We start from the raw sequence: 21,768 nt of genomic DNA on the forward strand, positions 1-21,768 counted from the left end.
ATAGATACAATGTGTAAATTAAAACTTTTTATCAATCATGATAAATGTTATCAATAAAATTGTGGCAAGCGTGACGTTGTGTTATCAGTGGTGGCGTCGTATGTCGAGTCGTTCGTTACACAATAATGGCGAGATCGAGACGTTGCGAGTGAAACAGGCTCGCGGTCGTTACGCGCGTGGTCGTTCGGGTCGTAAAAGCGTCGAGACGGAGCTGCTCGTTGCGAGCTCGGTCGGTCGAGGTGTTGCTCGTTGCGAGCTCGGTCGGTCGAGGTGTTGCTCGTTCGGGCGTCGTAGGCGAAGAGAGCGATGGCCGGTAGGGCGACAGCGTCGCTCGCGTCGTTGTCGCGCGAGGTGGGTCGAGGTCGATTTAGAAAAGAACATAAATATAATTACAAAGAAGTCGTATACAGAAACATAACAAAAGAATAAATAACGAATACAAAACAAAAGTATAAAAAGGCGCGCGTCGTGCGCTGAGCAAGTGGTGATAAGCTCGCGGTATCACCACATTACTCCCCCTCGGAAAGAGAGCCAAAACTAACCCGTTTTTGAGGCGTGAGGCGTCGTAGGCGAATGAACCATTGTGTTGACGATGTCGAAAAGGCTCCTCTGAGCGTCAGCGTGGTCCCTGCAGCTGAGTGAGAGGCGCGTGTTCGTCGTGAATCGTTGACTGGTCGTCGGGGTCGTACGTCGAATGGCGATGAGATGACGTTGGCCGTTCCAAAAGACTATATGACGAAAATCGGGTCGAGATGTAGTTGTTTTGGCCCGAAGATTTTTAATGTCGGAATCTGAATGTTGAAAATTGTAGAGATTGTTGCTGACTGTAGTTGAAAATGAGCGGCGAAATTTGATGAGCTGAGAAGTTGAGATTTTTATTGTCGGTAGGTATTGATGGGTTGAAATTTGGTTAGATGTAGTTCGGTAGAGGGAAAGAAAAAATATTGCTTAAGGCGTTTGTGTAAAAGGAAAAAAAAAAAAAGAGAGAAAAGGATTGATGCTTATGGCTTGATTTTGTTGTGCGGCTTCCGCATGTCGCACGGTGGTCGACAACTACTGGACGAGAGCCCGTAGCGCGTGTGGTAGTAGCATACCTGGCTGATCGTGGTCGTGTTTTGCCGGACGGGTCTTACCACGGCGATGGCGTTCCTGGACGCGGGAGTCTCCACGCGCTGTTGCAAATCGCGTAACTCCGCGCTGAGGCGAGACACCGTTGTCTCGAGAGCTTCGACGCGGGCGGAGAGCGCAACGTTTTCGGTCGGCCTCGATGGTGAGGAGCACGTGGTCGTGCTGCCGAGGTGCTTCCACCATGGTACGGGGCGTGACAGCGTGGTCGGGCCTGAGCCGCCGGTTGATTGTACGGTCCGTACGTCCGCGACCTGCTTGGACTCCATGGTGTAGATGAAGCCGAAATGTTTTGATAAAAGACCCGCAATGACGGATGTGTTTGGATGAACTTCAAAGACACGTGCTTTCGAGACGCGGCGTCGCGTGGATGTCGCTCGTACGGACGTTGAAATCGGATTGAGAGGTCACCAATGTGGCAAGCGTGACGTTGTGTTATCAGTGGTGGCGTCGTATGTCGTCGGTGCTGTCGGGAAACAGGTTCGACCACCACTGCGTCACCCATACTCACGTATTTTTCGTAAGTCGATCTGACTCCGTGTTTCTGAAGGGTCGATACGTCGTCGTACGAGGAAAGAGATTCAAGGGAAATAAATGTAAACACAATATATTGTAATGACGCGTTGCGTCGAGTATTTTATTGGTAGTCGTTCGTTACACAATAATGGCGAGATCGAGACGTTGCGAGTGAAACAGGCTCGCGGTCGTTACGCGCGTGGTCGTTCGGGTCGTAAAAGCGTCGAGACGGAGCTGCTCGTTGCGAGCTCGGTCGGTCGAGGTGTTGCTCGTTCGGGCGTCGTAGGCGAAGAGAGCGATGGCCGGTAGGGCGACAGCGTCGCTCGCGTCGTTGTCGCGCGAGGTGGGTCGAGGTCGATTTAGAAAAGAACATAAATATAATTACAAAGAAGTCGTATACAGAAACATAACAAAAGAATAAATAACGAATACAAAACAAAAGTATAAAAAGGCGCGCGTCGTGCGCTGAGCAAGTGGTGATAAGCTCGCGGTATCACCACAAAATCATAGATATTGATAGAATGAATAAAATTAGTATATATATATATATATATATATATATATATATCTGTGGTTGTACCCATTGAACACAGATATTACATATAATGATATTATGATAACTTAATGTTATCATATAGAGTTCTATGATTGTATCCATGAACATTAGAGGAAGGACGCCGAACTGTGCATATAAAAGTGGTCCGAAATTATCGCATTCCGCCAGAATGCGCGTCGGACAGTAGTGATGTCGTTTTTACATGTACAGCATAGGAAAATTATTGGTTTTTTAATATTATAATCTAAATAACGAAACTTATGAATAATTACTATGGAACGTTATTTTAAGACCAAATTGTCCTCGATCGAATATATGTGTTTCTAGTAATATACGACTTCTATAAAAAGAGATATAGTTGTTTTAAAACATGCATTCAAATTTTGTAATATATATTATATCTATGTATAGGCAATATAATATCAATGATTGCGTCTTATCACAACTCACAAGAATAAAATGTAAAATATTATGTTCTTGTAGCACGGATTAAGATATAATACCTATTATTATTATTCGTGAATTGTACTTTGTAGCAAGTACAATAATATTATTACATAAAATGTTCAGAAACTGTTTTGTTCCTGGATGTCGAGAGGGCTACAAATCCAAAATTAAAATTAATAAATGGCAAGGTATAATAAAAACAACAATGTTTAAGGCGCCCAAGGTAAGATCCTAAAATCTGAATTATATTTGATTTAATTTAGTACTTACCGACAAAATTTATAATTTGTTCTAATAATTAATATTTTAGTTATTAGTTAATCATTTGGTATTACTATTGAAGGCATACAATTATCTACCTCTGCTAAGAATTCAATTTTAGATTCTGGACGAAGTGATGAATGTATTGATTTTACAATGATGTGTGTTTTTTTTTTTTTTTTTTTGTGTCTGTAATAATGCTTAAATTTCAAACTTTGGGGGTGGTTTCCGATGTAAAAGTGAATATCCTTGGTGCATTATAGAGGTCAAAAGTAAACATTTTCCACTAGTTTTCAAAAAATCGAGAAAAACAAAAAAAAAAAATGACAGATAAAGGGGAATTTTTACGCAAAACCAGTTTTCGACCAAATCGATTTTTTTTTGTATGATTGTAATTCAAATACTAATCACTGTAAATATTTGAAATTTTCACCAAATGTTTATGTTAGTTTTATTTATATACTGTTTAATTTTCACAAAATTTTGATTTTTTTTTTAGTTATTTATAGACCACTGAAATTTTCAATTTTTATGAGAATGTTTTTTTGAAGTGCCGATAAAAATTTTTTTTAGTAACCAAAATGCATTTTATTTGCTCTCGAAAAAATTCAATTGAAAATACCAAAAAAGAAAAAACAAGACTACATCGAAAGTCAGCCAAGTTAATTTAGCTTGTTAAATTAATTTTTAATAAATTTAACAGAGAAGTTACATAATAAGCTGTATTAGATTATTTTACAAACCTACATCAATCATTTATTGAACACATTTGTTGATTGACAATGTCAGTGTCTAAATAACTATTATAGTTACGCAACTTTTCATAAAATGCCTACTTTACATAATATATCATTAGTTATAGAAGTATTTACTGTTATAAGTAAGTTATTCTCTTCTTATGGCGTTAAAAAATATTTTCATATTTAATTGAATCATAGGTATTGAATCAAGGCATAACATTTATAATAATGTATAATATTATATTGTATTACAAATATGTTCGACCTAGTTGTGACACAGACTATAGTCTGTGGTTGTGATGTGAACTAGATTTAATTTGCGATTTACGAGATTCTTACGACTTTGTAAGTACTAATTCAGAAATAAGTGTAAACATCATGACTGAATTAGTTATAAAATGTTATTTATTCATTATAAATATACTTTTTCGGAATATTATATTTTATCCTCCAAATGGATTATGGATATAATATGGACATTGAGTCTTTGAAGCTTTAGCTTATTATGTAGAATGTAGATGCCAGTCATACAATCGTAATTCGTAAGCAGTGACAGCAAATATAATAAAATGTATATAGTATAATTTGGTAACAGCGATTAGAGAATCGTAATAAAACGTATGAATTGATATTATATTACCTATAGGCTATAGATATATTAGGTATGTATAAAAAATTATTGGAAACACATATATTCGATCGAGAACAACTTGGTCATGAAAAAACGTTCTATAGTAATTATTCATAAGTTTCGTTATTTAGATTATAATAATAAAAAAACAATAAATTTCCTATGCTGTACATGTAAAAACGACATCACTGTCCGACGCGCATTCTGGCGGAATGCGATAATTCCGGACCATGTTTTTACGCTTCGTTCGGCCGTGTTCGGCGTCCTTCCTCTAATGTTCATGATTGTATCATATAATATACGATTAAAGAATTCGTGGTAACTGGTAAGCACAGACTAACTGCAATGCTTATCTAGTAATAATTAATTCAGCCACTATCATTATACTAATAATATAAATATAGCAATATATAACAATAATAATAAATATATTGATGTAAATTTAAAAAAATTTACTTAAAAAAAGAATTTATACACCTTATTAATCAAATTCACCAGAAAATTCTCAGATTATAGAAATCAGGGGCGTCATTTGGAATAAAACCATAAGGTAGCAACATTGGAAAACCTATGATAGATGACTAATTAGCTTTATCAACCCCTCAACCCCCCCCCCCCCCCACATTGAATTTACTTATTATTTTTTAGTTAAAACATTTATTTATTTTAATTCATCAATTTTTAATTTTTTAAATACACAATTTTATATACTATTGCAAGTTCAATTCTTTTTTTAATTTAGTGAAGAATCATGCGACGTCCATTCTCTGTGGCATCAAATTCTTTTATAACTTCATCCTTGTTAACTTCTTGGTTTCTGTGTATATAGAGTATTGCTAAATTATTTAAGCGATCTTGGCCAGTAGTAGATCTAAGATAGGTTTTTATACGTTTTAAAGTAGAAAAACTTCTTTCACATGTTGCTGTATTTGTAGGTAATGTTAAAAATAATTTTAAAATTTGCACATACAATGGGAATCCAATCTGAATATTATTGGATAAAATATAAGATATTCGACAGTTAAGTGCGGTTTCTTTCACATCATTTTGTGACTGTTTAAACATTCTATTAAGTATATTAACTTCACTCTGTAATTCAGAATTATTAATATCATATGTATTACTTAATAGATTATATGAAGCAACATCTGGTAAATCACTAGTTAATACATCATTCATAGCATTTAAAAGAGTTAAGTTATTTTCTTTAAATCTTTCTTCTATATCGGCTATAATTATATCCAAAACAACATAAAAAATATTTATTAAATAATAATTCTTTACATTTATTGAATTTTGTTGAGACCTTCCTCCACCTATTTTCATAGGAATTTTTCTTTCTCTGGGTAATTTTGCTTCTTCTAAGTCATACTTCTCAACAATATCTTGGGTTTCTATCCATAAACTATTAAATTTATCTTGAGTTCGACTATCTTTAAATGTGTTAATTGTTTGCTGTGCCATCAAACGCACCGATGAATAATTAATTGATGACGTTTGAAGGTATTTCGATAAAATATTAGTTTCATTAAAAACAAATTTTAGTAAATTTAGACAAAAAATAAAATCAAAGGTTTCAATTGATTTAAGTAACGAACTAGCTTCAGGACCTGCAAAAGTATCATCATCTGCAATTTTGTGTAGTGAATGAAATAACGCTGATAAATTTTCAAATACTGCTTTAATAGCTTCTATTCGGCAATTCCATCGAGTATCAGATAATGATTTTAATGTTTTTGGTCCTTTACTATCTGAACATGTTGCTCTCATTGATTCAAAAATGGAAAATCTTTTTGATGATGCGCCAATAAAATTATGTAATGTATTCAAAACACCAAACATATTTCTTATTTGTTTAACTTGTTTAGTTAAATCGACTAAACATAAATTTAAAATATGCGCATAGCAATGTACATATATTGCATGTGGATTTTCATTTTTAATTCTAGCTTGTACACCGGTATAAGATCCACGCATAGAAGCAGCACCATCATAACACTGACCTCTGATATTTTGAATGTTCAAGTCATTATTTTTTAAAACTTCTTTTATCAAAGCTACCAGAGATTCAGCATTGGTACTATGAGTTTTAAAAAAACCCAGAAAAACTTCATTTGGTTCAAAACTTTCTGTGACATACCTAACACAAATGGATACTTGTTCATGCCTGCTTATGTCCTGTGTCTCATCAACCAATATGCTGTATATACCTGCTTCTTTTATATTGAATATTAAACTTTGTTGAACATTCTTAGCCATTAACGATAAAAAAATATTTTGGAATTCTGGATGCACATATCGAAAGCTTCTTTCTTTGTCAATAAAATATTGTTTGATTGTGTCATAATCGGGAAGACGGGAACTCGCGCAATTAATTATTTTTGTGTTTAACTAATAATTATTCGTATTTCATAATGACGGACGACAGTGATAATAATAAAGTGTATATATAGGTATAATATTAGTAATTGGTACCATATCAATCGACGATAAACCGTTTCCTGGGAAAAATAATAGTTTCGCTAAAAATAGATTAATGTTATCTATATTAATATATTACAGTTATCTGAGTTGATAATAATATGTACGTTGACATCACAGACCATATACATACATATTACATATATATACATATATATTATATATATATAAATATTATATTTCTCGTGGGGTATCATAGCTATTACTTTGCTACCCCAATAAAAATGGTGGGGTAGCAATGGCTACCCCTCGCTACCCCGTAATGACGCCTATGATAGAAATCCTCAACATTTTCCTCAAACACCTGTAAAATCTCCAGATTGAGGATTAATCCCCAGACCTGGCAACCTAGGCGCCTACCTAGTGGTAAATAGCCGAACTATATCACCGTAACAATTTCTGACTGCGATTGTGCCATACAAACCTATTACCGACACATAACCTGTTCTTTATAATCGTGGTCAGTTGTCATTAAAGTCATTGATAGTGTCGAATGTTGATACTGACATACTATTTAACTGATAGTATTTAGTCCAATGAGAAGAGGCGAACGTCAGCAGCCATATTTGCGCGGAAACAGTCGGAGACGTGATGTGACGTAACGTTAGCGTCACGCACACTAGATACGTCTAGATTCCGTCCCAATAATCGTCAGACAGTCGTCGTCAATCTGTATTTTACATTTTTGCTATAGTATAGTGTATTTGGTTGTGGTTTTTCTTTCATTAGTATTTTTTTTTTTAATTAAATTTGTTATTACACCTATATTACAATTTTACCATGGACTTCTCATCCGACGAGGAACTATTTATAATGGCAAGTATTGCAGAGGAGGAAGAGAAGGCGAAAAAAAAACGGTTATGGATTCGATACATCAACACAAAAAGAGATGAGCATGGAGAATTCCATACGTTATTTCCAGACCTCCTTCAAGATGAGTCAAAATTTTTTAAATATTTTAGAATGAGTTCGAACAAATTTTTTGATTTACTTGACATGCTGCCACAACTACAAAAGCAAGACACAAATTTCAGGCACTGTATCCCACCAGATGAAAGATTGGCAATCACCCTAAAGTAAGTAAACATAATATATACATATAATATACATTCATAATTTAAAAAGAAATGGTTTATTACTGATTACTGAACTTTTTTCTATATTAAAAAAATATTACAAATTTAAAAAAAATGTTTAAATAACTGCAAAAATATTATTGAAAAGTATATAAATTGTTATCGATTCCAAAGATTTCAATTTGTCCTTCAGAAGTTGATGTGTCTGTTGTACAATGAGCAACTATACGATGTTGGTTAGTAGAAAAATCCATTGGTTTGCTAGGAGAAACAGTTGGCGTCATATTGTTTGTTTGGTTAATAAAAGAAGTACTTTCAAGTGGTGAGGCAATATTATGTGCAGTTAGTGTCATATTTGCTGTATCATTGAAGGAGTTGGATAAGCTGGTATTTTGATGTGGCGAAGCGATAGAAACATTATGTTCAGTAGAAATATAGTAAGCTTTCATCTCCAAATCCGAGAGTAATGCACCAATTTTAGCTTTTGCTTTGATTTGAAGAACTGGTGGCAGTCTTCTAGTAGTTGCTTCCATAGCGGTAAAAAATGCTCCAATATGGTCACTGGGCGGTTCTAACTTGGCTTTTTTTGAATCTATATAGTTTTGAAGAACTTGAGCAGTCGTTGGTTGTTGAGAAGTTTTATTATTTTTTTTATTGTGTGAATTGCTGCCAAGAGATGAGGATATAGTAGAAGCAGGAGATGGGTTTGCATATGATGAAGTACTTGGGAGTGGCGATGGGACCTGATATGAAGAATTGCTTGGAATTGGCGACTGATCTGAACCTTCTAAAAATTGATTGGTTTCATCATCATGTGTTATATTTATACTGTTATCATGAGAATCAGATGAACTTCCAGTATCCAAGTTTGACTTTTGAGTCCTTTCTTTCATATGTGGTGATAAAAACGACAATGTATCTTTAAACCTCCATTTAATACGAGTTACTGCACTCTGGCCACTTACTGTTTTTTTTTTAACAACATTTCGCCGATACTGGTCACGAAGACTGGTCCATCTTTTTTTACATTCCGAAACTAAAAAGTCACAAATTAATATTAAATTAATATTGACATTATCCATACATTATTTATTAATATAGCGAATAATATTTATAAAATTAACTTCATATAGATACTTCCCACAAAAAAATTCAGCAAAATATCTTGGAATGCACCTTGACTCTCATCTAAACTGGAAACACCACGTCCGTCAGAAAAAAATTCAGATTAAAGAACAAATGCGAAAACTTTATTGGTTAGTCGGACCTCACTCCGAGTTAACCATAGAAAACAAACGTCTACTGTATGTAGCAATTATAAAACCGATCTGGATATATGGCATTCAATTGTGGGGTTGTGCCAGTAAGTCTAACATCGAGGTAATACAACGCTGTCAAAATATTGCACTTAGGACCATCACTGCAGCCTACCGGTTCGAAAGAAACAATGCAATTCACCGTGATATGATGCTGCCTACAATAGCAGACGAAATCCAAAGGTTTGCTCGCAAACACGAGACGAGGCTAGATCACCATGTCAATCCATTGGCCATTCAATTATTAGATAACTCCAAGGATATCCGACGTCTTAAGCGTCTGAAACCATACGACTTAGTTTAAGATTTTAGATTAAGGCAGGAGACACTTCATTGGAAGTGACTCCATCAACGTGTAATATACATATATATTTTATGTCAAGTATGTAAAATATGTGTAATTGTCAAACATATTTATAAAGACCTTTGGGTCGTTTAAATAATAAAGCCCCAGGGCATTATAAAAAAAAAAAAAAAAAAAATATAGATACTTAAAATTTCACCAGTTATTTAGATTGTTTTTTTTATTACAACATTTAATAGGTATTCAAAATATTTTTCTTATTTTAAGGCTATATATATCCGCTCAGAATGTATTGATTTTACAATGTTCATTTTTTTTTTTAGTGTGTATATACGAGAACTTCTCGAAATAATGCTACGATTTTCAGTTTCAGTAGCTTTTTCGGTTCGAAAGTGAATCTAGTTGGTGCATTGGGGAGGTCATTTTTTGAGATTCCAATTTGAAATGTTCAATATTTTTTAGTTTTTTTTTTTTGTTGGGTAAAAAAGCTTCAAAATTTGATACAAGACTTCTAATATATTATAGCAATAGTAGTTAAAAAATATTAAAAATACATAGTCACAATTTTTTTCAATGAGCTTTGAAAGTTCGAATTTTGACAAAATACGTAAAAATCACGAAAATTTGCAATTTATTTTGAGCTAGAAATTCATAAAAAGGCGGGTAAGTCGTGGATGTCGCTCTGCTGTACATTAGGTTACAAGTGGGTTACTGTAATAGATGGAATTAAATTTGAATCCAATGATATCATATCATTGTATACGAAAAATGATTCTGAGCGGAGACGGTTTATCTGTCTAGGATATTATAGATTATTATTACTTATTATTATTATTAGTTATTATTAACACGGCAGTCAGTAAGTTGAACATTGCCGTAATTTTTACGTATTTAGTCAAAATTTGAAATTTAAATGCTTATAAATAAAAATTGTGACAATGTATCCCTTTTATTTTGCAACTGCTATTGTAAAAATATGTTAGGGGCCTTGTATTAAATTTTCAAATCTTAGAATTAAAAAGAAAAACTTTTATGAATTTCTATCTAAGATAATTTGAACATTGCCGTAATTTTTACGTATTTAGTCAAAATTTGAACTTTAAATGCTTATAAATAAAAATTGTGACAATGTATCCCTTTTGTTTTGCAACTGCTATTGTAAAAATATGTTAGGAGCCTTGTATTAAATTTCCAAATCTTAGATGTAAAAGGAAAATTTTTTATGAATTTCTAGCATAAAATAATTTACGAATTTTCGTGATTTTTACATAATATGTTGTCAAAATTTGAACTTTAAATGCTTATAAATAAAAATTGTGACAATGTATCCCTTTTATTTTGCAACTGCTATTGTAAAAATATGTTAGGAGCCTTGTATTAAATTTTCAAATATTAGAGTTAAAAAGAAAAACTTTTATGAATTTCTATCCAAGATAATTTGAACATTGCCGTAATTTTTATGTATTTAGTCAAAATTTGAACTTTAAATGCTTATAAAAAAAAATCGTGCCTACATCATGGTAAAATCAATACATTAATCGCTCCGCTCAGAATCTAAAATGTTTCTTTTTAAATCTAAGATTTGAAAATTTAATACAAGGTTACTATAATAGCAGATAGAAAATATTAAAAATACATAGCAACGATTTTTTTTTATAACTATTTAAAGTTCAAATTTTGACAAAATTTGTGGAACTGAAAATTTAGTAATTCTTTAGTTGTTAAAAACACCATTATCTATAAAATCGATTTTCTCAAAATTTGATTTTGCGTAAAAATTCCCGTTTTATTTCCTTAATTTTATTTTATCGGCATCTGAAGTTCAAATATTGACAAAAATTCGTCAAAATCATGAATATTTGAAAATTATTTTGAAGTTATAATTTATAAAAAAAATTGTATAAGTAGCTAAGAGCAGAAAATTAAATACGACTTCCTATAAGTTTGGATTACTGTAATTATTTAAAAACATTATATTCAATATTTATTAAATTTAAAGTTTAAAGTTAATTTGTAGTTAAAAATTTAATAAATTATTAAATAATTATTAGAATACTATATTGATTTTTTTTAATAAAATAAAAAAACATCATTGTAAAATGATACATAGGTAAGGTATAACTTTCAAATTATTTGGACTTAAATTTTGCAGATTTTTGGGCTATTGAGACTCTATTGCGACTATTTCATTTAGCAATAGGATTGGTGAGTCTACAGTTCGCAAAATAATTTATGACACATGTAGAGCCCTATGGGAAGTTTTGCAGCCGATCTATATGCCCCAACCAACTGAGGACCAATGGAAACGAGTGGAAGAAAAGTATTGGCAAATCTGGAACTATCCAAATTGCATAGGTGCATTGGATGGAAAGCACTGCGTATTTGAAAAACCGCCAAAAACAGGCTCCATGTGCTTTAACTACAAAAAAGAGTTCAGTATCGTCTTGTTAGCTCTTGTTGACGCAGATTATAAATTTATATCTGTAGACATTGGTGCTTACGGGAGGAATAGTGATGGTGGAGTTTTTAAATCATCATCCTTAGGACAAGCCCTTGCTAATGGTAGTTTAAATATTCCTCCACCAAAACCATTACCACACTCAGATGTAATCGTCCCCCATGTGATTGTCTGCGATGAAGCTTTTCCATTAACTCCTAATACAATGAGACCGTTTCCAGGGAAAAGTCTAGAAAATAATCGAGACAATAAGGTTTACAACTATCGCCATTGTCGAGCTAGAAGAGTTGTCGAAAACGCATTCGGTATACTGGCGAAAAAGTTTAAAATTTACAACAGGAAATTCAACTTTAAACCAGAGCACATGGACATAGTTGTGATGGCGACGACAGTTTTACATAATTTTTTACGTAACGATAACTGTCACTGGCAGCCAGGTGAATTGGAAGATACAACACCTACAAGAGGATTGAATAATTTTACTGGTGTTGGAGGAAACAATCCACGAGAAGCCTACAATATTAGAGAAAATTTCAAACAGTTTTTTGTCTCGGATAATGGTTCAGTTCCATGGCAGTGGGAAAAGGCATGTACCTAACCCGGCTAACCCTGTATACATAGCTAGTATAGCTCTCAAAATATTTGAACTTTTTTTAAATTATAATTACAGATAAAATTACAATAATAAATAATATATAATATAACAATATCAATAAACTAACTCTAACAAGAGTACCTAATAATGCATGTGTACTATCTGCTATTACCTATTACCTATTACCTATATTCAAACAAGTATATACTAGCATTATAACAATATGAAATATGATCTACAATTAATAATCATTTTAATATTTTCAAACATAGCTGATAATAAAATAAATTTACCAGAAGTTCCAAGTGTTTTGGCTATTTCTTCCTATGCATTCCTCAGCAATCGCAAATCGGCGTGACCTTTTTCAGTGGGATCATAAATTAAAGTGTATCTACGTATGCACTCAATTAATAATTCATCTTCCATATTTTTTAATATAAAGTAGGTAAATCACAATACTTTTTGCACAGACAACAGAAAAACTGTATATTGTAATTATAATATTAATATTTTAGCATTAAGTACGTACTTGTTGGCTGTTGCACAGTTCCGCCATACGTCAATTTTGCTCTAAACAGCAATATACGCGTCTTCTTACGTTTCCGTCACGCGTTAAGACGGGACGTAACGTAACGTGTCGTAACCTGTGTGCGCTTGTTCATAAGAATTAATACTATGCAAAGCTTTCGGTTTGACGGAAGCCGCGACGTGACGTAACGTGACGTATCTGGTGTGCGACGGCGGCGAGACGGTAAACAACGTTATCTTTTGAGCGTTGTATGTTGTAACCAGAGATTTTAAATAACCTAGATAACTAACTCGCAGTTATCATTGAAGCCACAACATACCGGCCAACTGATAATGCCGTCATTTGCAAAAAGGTCAATATGTCAATATCGTGTAATGAATCATTACTAATGATGTACCTACTGTCAGAGAGTGACTTTAAATTTCAGTAATAAATAATTTAAAATCTTTGTGTACTAGTGAAAAGTGAAAACAAAATAATTTAGTTTCGATTTTAATCATGCCAGTTGCCTGTGCAGCTTATGGCTGTAGTAATAGGCGTAAACCTGATGGCGGGTTGTCATTTTTTGGGTGAGTTAGTAATGATATATTATATTAATAATTATACTAATAAATAAGGAGTGATTAATGGAAAAATTGTGTGATTTTGTTATTTTTTAATTATTTAATATTTTTTGTTAATTATTAAATATTTATTTTACAGGTTTCATTTGGGCAATCCTGAGCTATTAAAACAGTGGTTACAGGCAATGAAATGAAAACAATTTACTCCTTCACAATATTCCAAAATTTGTAGTGAACATTTTTTATCTAGTGACATTTTAGATAGACCTGGTACGTACAAAAAACATTTAAAACCAGATGCTGTTCCGATTGTATTCCCTGCTATGCCTTCATATTACCAACCAATTCCTAAAAAGCCTAGACGTATAGTTCAACGTACAATACCAAAGAAGTCACTGTATTGAGAAGTAATGAGAACCATCAAGTTATGTCATCAATTAATGAAAATAACACTGAAGTTGAAAATTGTACAAGTGTATCAACTGAAAATCAAAATCTTAAAATTGATAAAAGTGTTCAAACTGAAGAAAAGCCTCTAGATCACACTGTTATTGCTTTGAGACACATAGTAAAAATTGTACAACAAAAAGTTAGGAGGCAACAGTTAAGAATATAAAATTTGAAAGATTTAACAAGATCCTTAAAAACGAAAGGTTTTGTTGATGATTCAGTTGAAAATGTATTACTTGATCAATTTGATAGTATGACATTAGAACTTTTTAAGAACCAGCTTAAAAATGCTAAAAAGCTTTCGCATGGACGTAGATATACTGATGAGTTTAAACGGTTTGCTTTAACATTACATTATAATTCTCCTAAGGCTTATAACTTTTGTAGGTAAATACATGCTATTTTTTGCTTTCTTATTATTTTAAGTACCTAATAATTAAAAACAATTACAACTCTATATATTTGTATGCTTGTATTATGCTTATATGAATTATACAATGGTTAATTTATACTGGTATATTGGTAAAAACCACTTAAAAAATATTTATTTATTTTATAATTTATAATAAGTAATACTTGTTTTTTTTTTGTATTATTATTTATTTTAGAAGTATAATAACATTGCCACACCCATCATCGATTTCTAATTGGACATCTACAGTCAACGCTGAACCTGGTTTTTTTAAAGAAGTTTTTGAAGCTCTTCAGTCTTTTCCAACAGAAGACAAAGATTGTAATTTGGTTCTCGACGGGATGTCAATTAGAAAACAAATTCTTTGGGATTCAAAAAATGAAAAATTCATTGGATATTGTGACTTTGGAAATGATTTACAGTTACAAAATGTAGATACTCCAGCTACAGAAGCTCTAGAGTTTATGTTAGTATCAATTAATGGCAAATGGAAATGGCCAATTGGGTATTTTTTACAAACTAAGTCATCAGCAAATATTCAAGCTGAATTAATCAAAACTGCTATAAATCTTTCGATAAAACATGGTCTTCGGGTATTGAGTGTGACATGTGATGGTACATTTTCCAATTTTTCTTCTTTTTCATATCTTGGTTGTACGATTCGTGGTAATATTAATGATTTGGTTCCGTACTTTCTACATGGAGATAAAAAACAAAAGATATGTTCGAACTTGCCGCCATCAGCCGCTATTCTTATGCCGTGCGGCAACCGGTCCACGAGACAGCGCATCGCGCGGTCATTGACCTCGGCAAATCCGTCGCCGTCAAAGTCAGTCGGTCCTACGCTTTTCATTGAGCGGTCCGTGCGTTCCATTGTGTCCGGCCGTTCTCTTCGTCGCCCTGTTTTTCCGCGACCATCTCGTGGCGTGACACTCATACTTATTGTGTCGTTTTTCTGTTCGTGCTGTCACTTTGCCCGCAATTGTTAATTATTATCGCGACCGGCGAATTCGACGTTTCGTGCTTATTGCGTAACGCCGCCTGCGGTATCGCGATTACGTAAAGTTACGCATTACGTAATCCGATCACCCGCCGTGTTCGAGTGCCGCCGCGTCGTTCATTATCAACACCGCCGTATCAGCTGCTGCCGCCACCAACGCCGCCGATACTGACCGTCCCGACCGTGGCGCATGTGCCCACCGGTATTTATGATATCTCTATCTGCCTAGTATCAATGTTATTATTATTTATTGTTATTATTATTGTTGCCACTCTGTGTGGCGTGGCTCCCGTGGAGACGTCCACGTAAGCGCCACTTTGTTAACAGCATCAATATATTATTATTTATCTCTATACACCTTCTTGTTATTATTACGAACGCATCTCAATTCCGTGAACACCACATTTTATTATTATAGTTGTCCGGCCAAATGCTCGATAATAGCCGGTAACGAACAAGATTTATTTTATCCCTGACGCTTGCCATATGCTAAAATTAGCACGTAATGCATTAGGCAATTGTAAGTAAATTAAAAGCAAAGATGGTGTAATAGATTGGAAATATATTGAAGCTTTACATAAGATCCAAGATACTATAGGTCTAAAGTTTGCTAACAAGTTATCTAAAGCCCACATTGAATGGGAAAGTAATAAAATGAAGGTAAAACTAGCAGCGCAAACACTTAGTTCTTCAACTGCAGATGCCCTAGAATTTTTTAAAAATGAAAATTTTCCAGAGTTTACTCATTGTGATGAAACTGTTAAATTTATTCGAACAATCGATAGATTATTTGATTTTCTTAATAGTAGACTTCCATTTGCTAAAGGGTATAAAAAACCAATCTATGCTAACCAAATAGTCTCTGGAAAAATCTATATTACCATTGATACAGTATTTATTCACACTAACTGATCAAAATGATAATCCTTTGTATGTAGGTAAAAAAAAAAAAACATTTATTATTGGACTAACTATTGCTGTACTTTCTGTATTTTCTGTTGCTAAAGAATTATTGCCTAATAATAAATTTTTGAAATATATCTTGACTTACCGTTTTTTCGCAGGATCATATAGAATTATTATTCTCTCGTATAAGAAAAAGGTATGGCCTAAATAACAACCCAAACGTACTCCAATTTAAAACTGCTATGAAGCAAATAATTTAAAAAAATAGCATTACCCCTTTACCAAGTGCAAATAGTATTGCTCTTGATGATGATCCTGTTGGGAACATTTTTGAGATTAAATGGGCACAAAAAAAGGTACACCTTACTGAGTCAGATGTTAGTGATCAAGGCATTGAGAGTATAGAAAACAATTGTGATGAGCTAGGCGATGAGATTTTAGTAAATAAAATATCAATCATGAATAATGATAGCTCTAATTTATATGATCAAAAATTAAATATATTATATTGCAGGCTTTGTTGTAAGAACAATTTCACAAAAAGTCTTCTGTATTTCCTGCAAAAAAAGCTTATTACAAAAACAAACAGATCATAACTATGTTCATAATGATTTTTATACAAAATTTGTTGATATTAAAAATTATGGTGGTTTAGTTTCTGCATCATCTAGTGTTTTTGAAATAATTAAAGAGACTGAGAAAAGAATTTTTATTTTAACTAATAACTTAGGCAATTTGAATATTACAAAAATATTAACAAAAATTATAATATTAGTTAAAAACTATTTTTCTCAGAATTCTCAAATATTTGGTGAATTAGATTGTGAAAATGAAAATATGTTGGCAAGCCCACATAAATTAAAACTAATTAAATTAGTTGTTAGCATGTACTTAAAAATAAGATTTCATGCATTTGCAAAAAAGCAATAACAAAAATTTTGAGTCCGGGAGACGTGTTGCGAGAGTCAATGGCGTTGAGCAGAAACAAAAATCGAACACGGAGATCGGTCATCGATGGTGGCGAAAAACAGACAGCTCGGCAGTATACGTCGGTGGCTGGTCGTAGGCCGTTCCGGCGTCTCGATGTTCTTGGGTTGGTCAGTGCGTCGGCGTCGGGAAGTTTCATATAATATTCATTAGTGGGGAAACAGGTTGCCCTGTCCGTATACGCCAGCGGCTGCGACCGCGACGCCCGACAGCAACGGCGGAGCGCCCTCTGCGACATCGACGCGATGGACACTGCATGTGGGGGAGGTCAGGGGACTAGTATTACATAACAGTGTTTTTGTCATTATAATATTTAATGAGCGCATGCATAATAATAGAGATTATGGAAATACTATGAGTTATAATAAATGGACGTGGACATATTATAAGATTATAATAATGATATTATGTAATATTCTGATAAAAAGCGTCAAAATTCTGTGACGTTACATACTATATCCAGCGGCATAATATCTTGACCTCTTTACAAATGGCGGACGTTTACAACAGCTGGATTCAGATTATGTGATAGGTGATATTGATAGTTAGTTATCTAGGTTATTTAAAATCTCTGGTTGTAACGGTACAAACCCTCGGCTACAAGGAGTGGCGCACCCTTGTGCTGTTTACTTGCCTAAAGATGCGATGCGGCCGAGGTATATCAAGAACGGGCGTTAGAGTGCGCACCGCCGACCGTCTGGTTTAGAACGGTACTAAAAAAGTGTTCGATAAATCAATCTACTAACGTAACAAATCAACAAAAACTATTCTTATAAAGATTAAAGATCCCCGGAAAGAGTATAGAACAAATTATAACGATCAAGTATTATCCAATTACATATTATAAAGAAAAAAATGAAGGAGCAAAACCACCAGATACGAGGAACGGGAGACCTGCGGATAACATATAACCATGAGCCACTGCCGCAACGAGCGACATCGTCCCGGCTCCCGTAGTACAAGTTCGATAAATACCGGATGGTACTTAGAGGCCACCATATGGCAATATTAAACGCTATTACTACCACTGCCAACACTTCCCCGAGTTACGACGAACAGTGTACCTACTAATTGGTTTACACTTGTTGGAAACATACACTGTTGAACGTAACCAACGACAACCGTTAAATCCGCATCTTAAAGTATACTCTAAGACGGAATCATTGTATAACCGGTTGCCATAGAAACAACTATTCCTTCCCTTCCAAGTGACTTATACAATATCCACCAGTGATCGGGACAGTGAAACAAACAACCAGCAAAACCAGTGATCAGGACAATAATAATAATAAATAATAATAACAAAAACCAGCCAACCCACCAAGGATCAGGACAGTAAATCAGCCAACCAGCCAATGATCAGAACAGTGCATCAGCCAACCCGTCATTGATCGGAACAGTGAAACAGACAACTACCCAGTGATCAAGACCGTAAAGAAGTCAACCCGTGAAGAACGTACCAGCAGCGACCGTGAGTAAAAAATAAATAAAAGATAGAACAAATCTTGTACATCTTGAAACCGCTAATCTTTGTGATCCCCTAATTTTATATCTAAATGTCCAAACCTCACGGGTTAAATGATTTATTGTAATATTATAAAATAATAATAAAACAAGTTAACAAACAACAAAAGAAGAGTTGAGTTTTGTTACAATGTCTACACGTTTCCGTGAGACGTCCTCTTAGGTTAGGTTAATATAATTAATATAAGTAACCTTTCTGCTGACTTGTAAAAAAATAATTACAAATTTGGTTTAGTAACGTAAAAAGAACATCTTCCCTGATACATGATTTTTTTTTATTTGGTAATACATTAATTGGATACTCGTCCAATATGCTACCTACCATAAAATGGTATTTACCAAAAAACTGTATGCGTGTAGTACCTATGCTACATACCGTAGTTATTCTTATTTTATTTCATTTTATTATAAGAAATTACATTTGAGTCAAATAACATATTATAGCAGTTGTACAAAATTATATCTTAATAGCCATTATGATATCTGATCCACCAAGACCCGTATTAACTTACTGTTAGATATATTATTTTAGTCTATATTGTGTCTGTGTTATGTTGGTGTGAGTGTCCTATTCGTTAAGAGTTTTACTTTTTATTTTTTTTGTTTTAAAATAAACAAAAATGAATAAATCAATGCGCTATTTGTACGGGCATACAGGGTGTCCCGCGAGGATTTACCCATTGCGATATCTAACGAAATAATGGAGATATCAAAATTCTGGTTTTATAATAAGATTTATAGGGAAAAAAAGCTACAATATTTCATTTTTAAATTTATTTTAATGTTTGTATAAAAAAGTTAAAATATATATTTTTTTATTTAATTATTTTAAAAAAAAATTAAAGATAACCATTTTTTAGAGTTTATTTTTTTGAAAATATTGACGTTTCAAAATTTTATTTTCATTAATTTCCTGATTTTTAATATTTTTTCTAGTTTCGAAGAAATAAAATATGATTATAAATGTATAACTATTAGGAACACGGAAAGTATTCGGCCGGCCGTATGGGAATGTGCGTGGCGTGGCGGGTCACATGTTTGATAACATTACAGTGTTAAATATCTCTATAGTACTAATACTAAGTGTGCATAGACCTGAAATAATTTACATTGTATATGATTAATATAATTATTAATTTGCATTGATATAAAAAACTATTTTGATTTACCATTCCGTCATCGTTGAATGCAACCAAGTTTTTACCCTTCTTAACGTACTGAATGACCTCTCAATAGTGCTAGTTGTATATGGCTGAGCTAAAGAAATGTGGAAGGCTTGTTTTATTTTAGGAAAGAAAATATCTATTTCTTCTACTACTTCACTCATTTCCATGTCTGATAGTTTCCTTTTAGCCAGTTTTTTCTCCTTCCAGATGTTGTACCATAATTCTGCTTCACATTCCAAGTCTTTAATTTGGTAATAATTGGCAAAATCATTTATTTTAAGTTTGAATTCTGTGGTGTTCATAACTAACATATTTGAAGGGTGTAATAATAAAAGTGAAAAAGCAGGTAGGTTTTCATCAGAAAATTTCCGTTCCAATGAGGATATCAAGAATCCAAGTATGGAATTAGTAATGATCTCTTCCAGAATTCAGCCGAATTTAACGCTGGAGGATTCGAACGATGTTGTTGTTGTTTAACAATCCTAGGAAGATTAATTTCTGCTCCTATATTCTCAGCTGCTATGTTTGCAGCAGTTAATAATTCTTGAATTTCCGTGTCGGCGTGTCTTTCACTATGACTACTATGTTTTTTGTAAAATTTGAGCATTTCAGCAAATCCAGATGTTTTGATTGTAAATCATTCACGATAGGCTCTAATAATTTAGAGTATTTTGTTATGAGGATAGCACTCATTATAAAAAAACTTTTATTAGCTACAGCATACAATTGAAAAGCAACTTTTCTTGTTGCAGTGTTCCCATCTTTCGACAATTTAAGTAGTATAATTTGGACAGTTCTGAAACTTCAGCCTCAGCCTACCTCAGCCGCCGCACGACTCGTCACGTGTGTGACGTATATTTTACCCCACCCCACCTGCTGACCCTCACCATTGATCACCCTCCCACATCCTGCTCACCCCGCCGCCCAACTCGTCACGTCTGTGACGTATATTTGACCCCTCCTCCTCGCCCTTGCTCATCCTACCGCCGCCGCCCAATTCGTTACGTGTGCGACGTTACCCCTCCCCCGCCGACCGCCACCGAGGTCACCCGACTCGTAACCAACACATAGCGCGCAGGCGACAACACTTATCGTTATCAACATTCTTTATCAGCGTATGGGAACAACAGCCGCCGAGTTATCAATATCATACACATACCATAATTATCGTACACACCATATTATCGTATACACCATAATTATAGTACACACCATATTATCGTACACACCATATTATCGTACACACCATATTATCGTACTCGGACATAACTTATGATGTTATAAATCTGACTTATATTTTATCAACGCATGCGTATATTATACTTTCAAAGTCTCGAACAATTTATATTATGTAACATACTTGAGAGAAAAACAACATTCCTTAAGTACATACATGCTCCGACATGTGTGTCTCGGCAGGCCATACCTTTTGTTAACCGAGAACCATGTTTCCAAATGCGCGTTGTCAACACATTCCATGGCGAGACTTCTATAGAAACTCATATGGACAAAGCCTATTGTATACCTTTAAATACCACCAGGACGTACTAAAACGACGCTTGTGTACTTCAAAAAAAAACCCCCTTTGTCTCAATAATCATAATATATTTCGAGTTTCTAATAAAATATCATACGAAAACTATAATATATTAAATAAAATTGTTTACAGCCGGCATATGTTTATATTTCTTAGTATGTTAGTAACTATTTTAATACGGCTTCTTA

The 21,768-nt window shown here is 33.7% G+C and overlaps 2 protein-coding genes and 1 pseudogene across 2 annotated transcripts; all 3 read right to left on the reverse strand.

Annotated features, from left to right (window-relative positions):
* Window positions 1-5,014: 5,014 nt before the first annotated feature.
* On the reverse strand, window positions 5,015-7,238 carry LOC149061400 (zinc finger MYM-type protein 1-like). Its single transcript, XM_089214976.1, has 3 exons — window positions 7,189-7,238; window positions 5,593-6,638; window positions 5,015-5,505 (listed from the first exon to the last, which is right to left on the reverse strand). The coding sequence occupies exons 1-3, from the start codon at window positions 7,236-7,238 to the stop codon at window positions 5,015-5,017; spliced, it is 1,587 nt and encodes a 528-aa protein (XP_089071102.1).
* A 732-nt stretch (window positions 7,239-7,970) lies between these two features.
* Window positions 7,971-8,741, reverse strand: LOC149061401 (uncharacterized). The gene has a single exon (XM_089216115.1). The coding sequence runs from the start codon at window positions 8,724-8,726 to the stop codon at window positions 7,971-7,973; it is 756 nt and encodes a 251-aa protein (XP_089072241.1). The 5' UTR covers window positions 8,727-8,741.
* Window positions 8,742-20,042: 11,301 nt separating this feature from the next.
* Window positions 20,043-21,546, reverse strand: LOC149061402 (uncharacterized; annotated as a pseudogene).
* Between the last annotated feature and the right edge of the window lie 222 nt (window positions 21,547-21,768).

The sequence above is a fragment of the Diuraphis noxia genome, unplaced genomic scaffold (genome assembly GCF_037042655.1).
Source record: "Diuraphis noxia isolate RWA-SAM2 unplaced genomic scaffold, SU_Dnox_SAM2 contig0001, whole genome shotgun sequence".
NCBI lineage: Eukaryota > Metazoa > Arthropoda > Insecta > Hemiptera > Aphididae > Diuraphis > Diuraphis noxia.

What these genes read in the sequence shown, in the direction of transcription:
- LOC149061400 (XM_089214976.1), bottom strand. Translation starts at nt 7,238, where the DNA reads ATGACTTTAATGACAACTGACCACGATTATAAAGAACAGGTTATGTGT. An exon ending in AAAGAACAGGTTATGTGTCG is followed by an intron (nt 6,639 to 7,188) that starts GTAATAGGTTTG and finishes TAATTGCGCGAG; the next exon opens with TTCCCGTCTTCCCGATTATG. An exon ending in AAAAATTCCTATGAAAATAG is followed by an intron (nt 5,506 to 5,592) that starts GTGGAGGAAGGT and finishes ATATAATTATAG; the next exon opens with CCGATATAGAAGAAAGATTT.
- LOC149061401 (XM_089216115.1), bottom strand. Translation starts at nt 8,726, where the DNA reads ATGAAAGAAAGGACTCAAAAGTCAAACTTGGATACTGGAAGTTCATCT.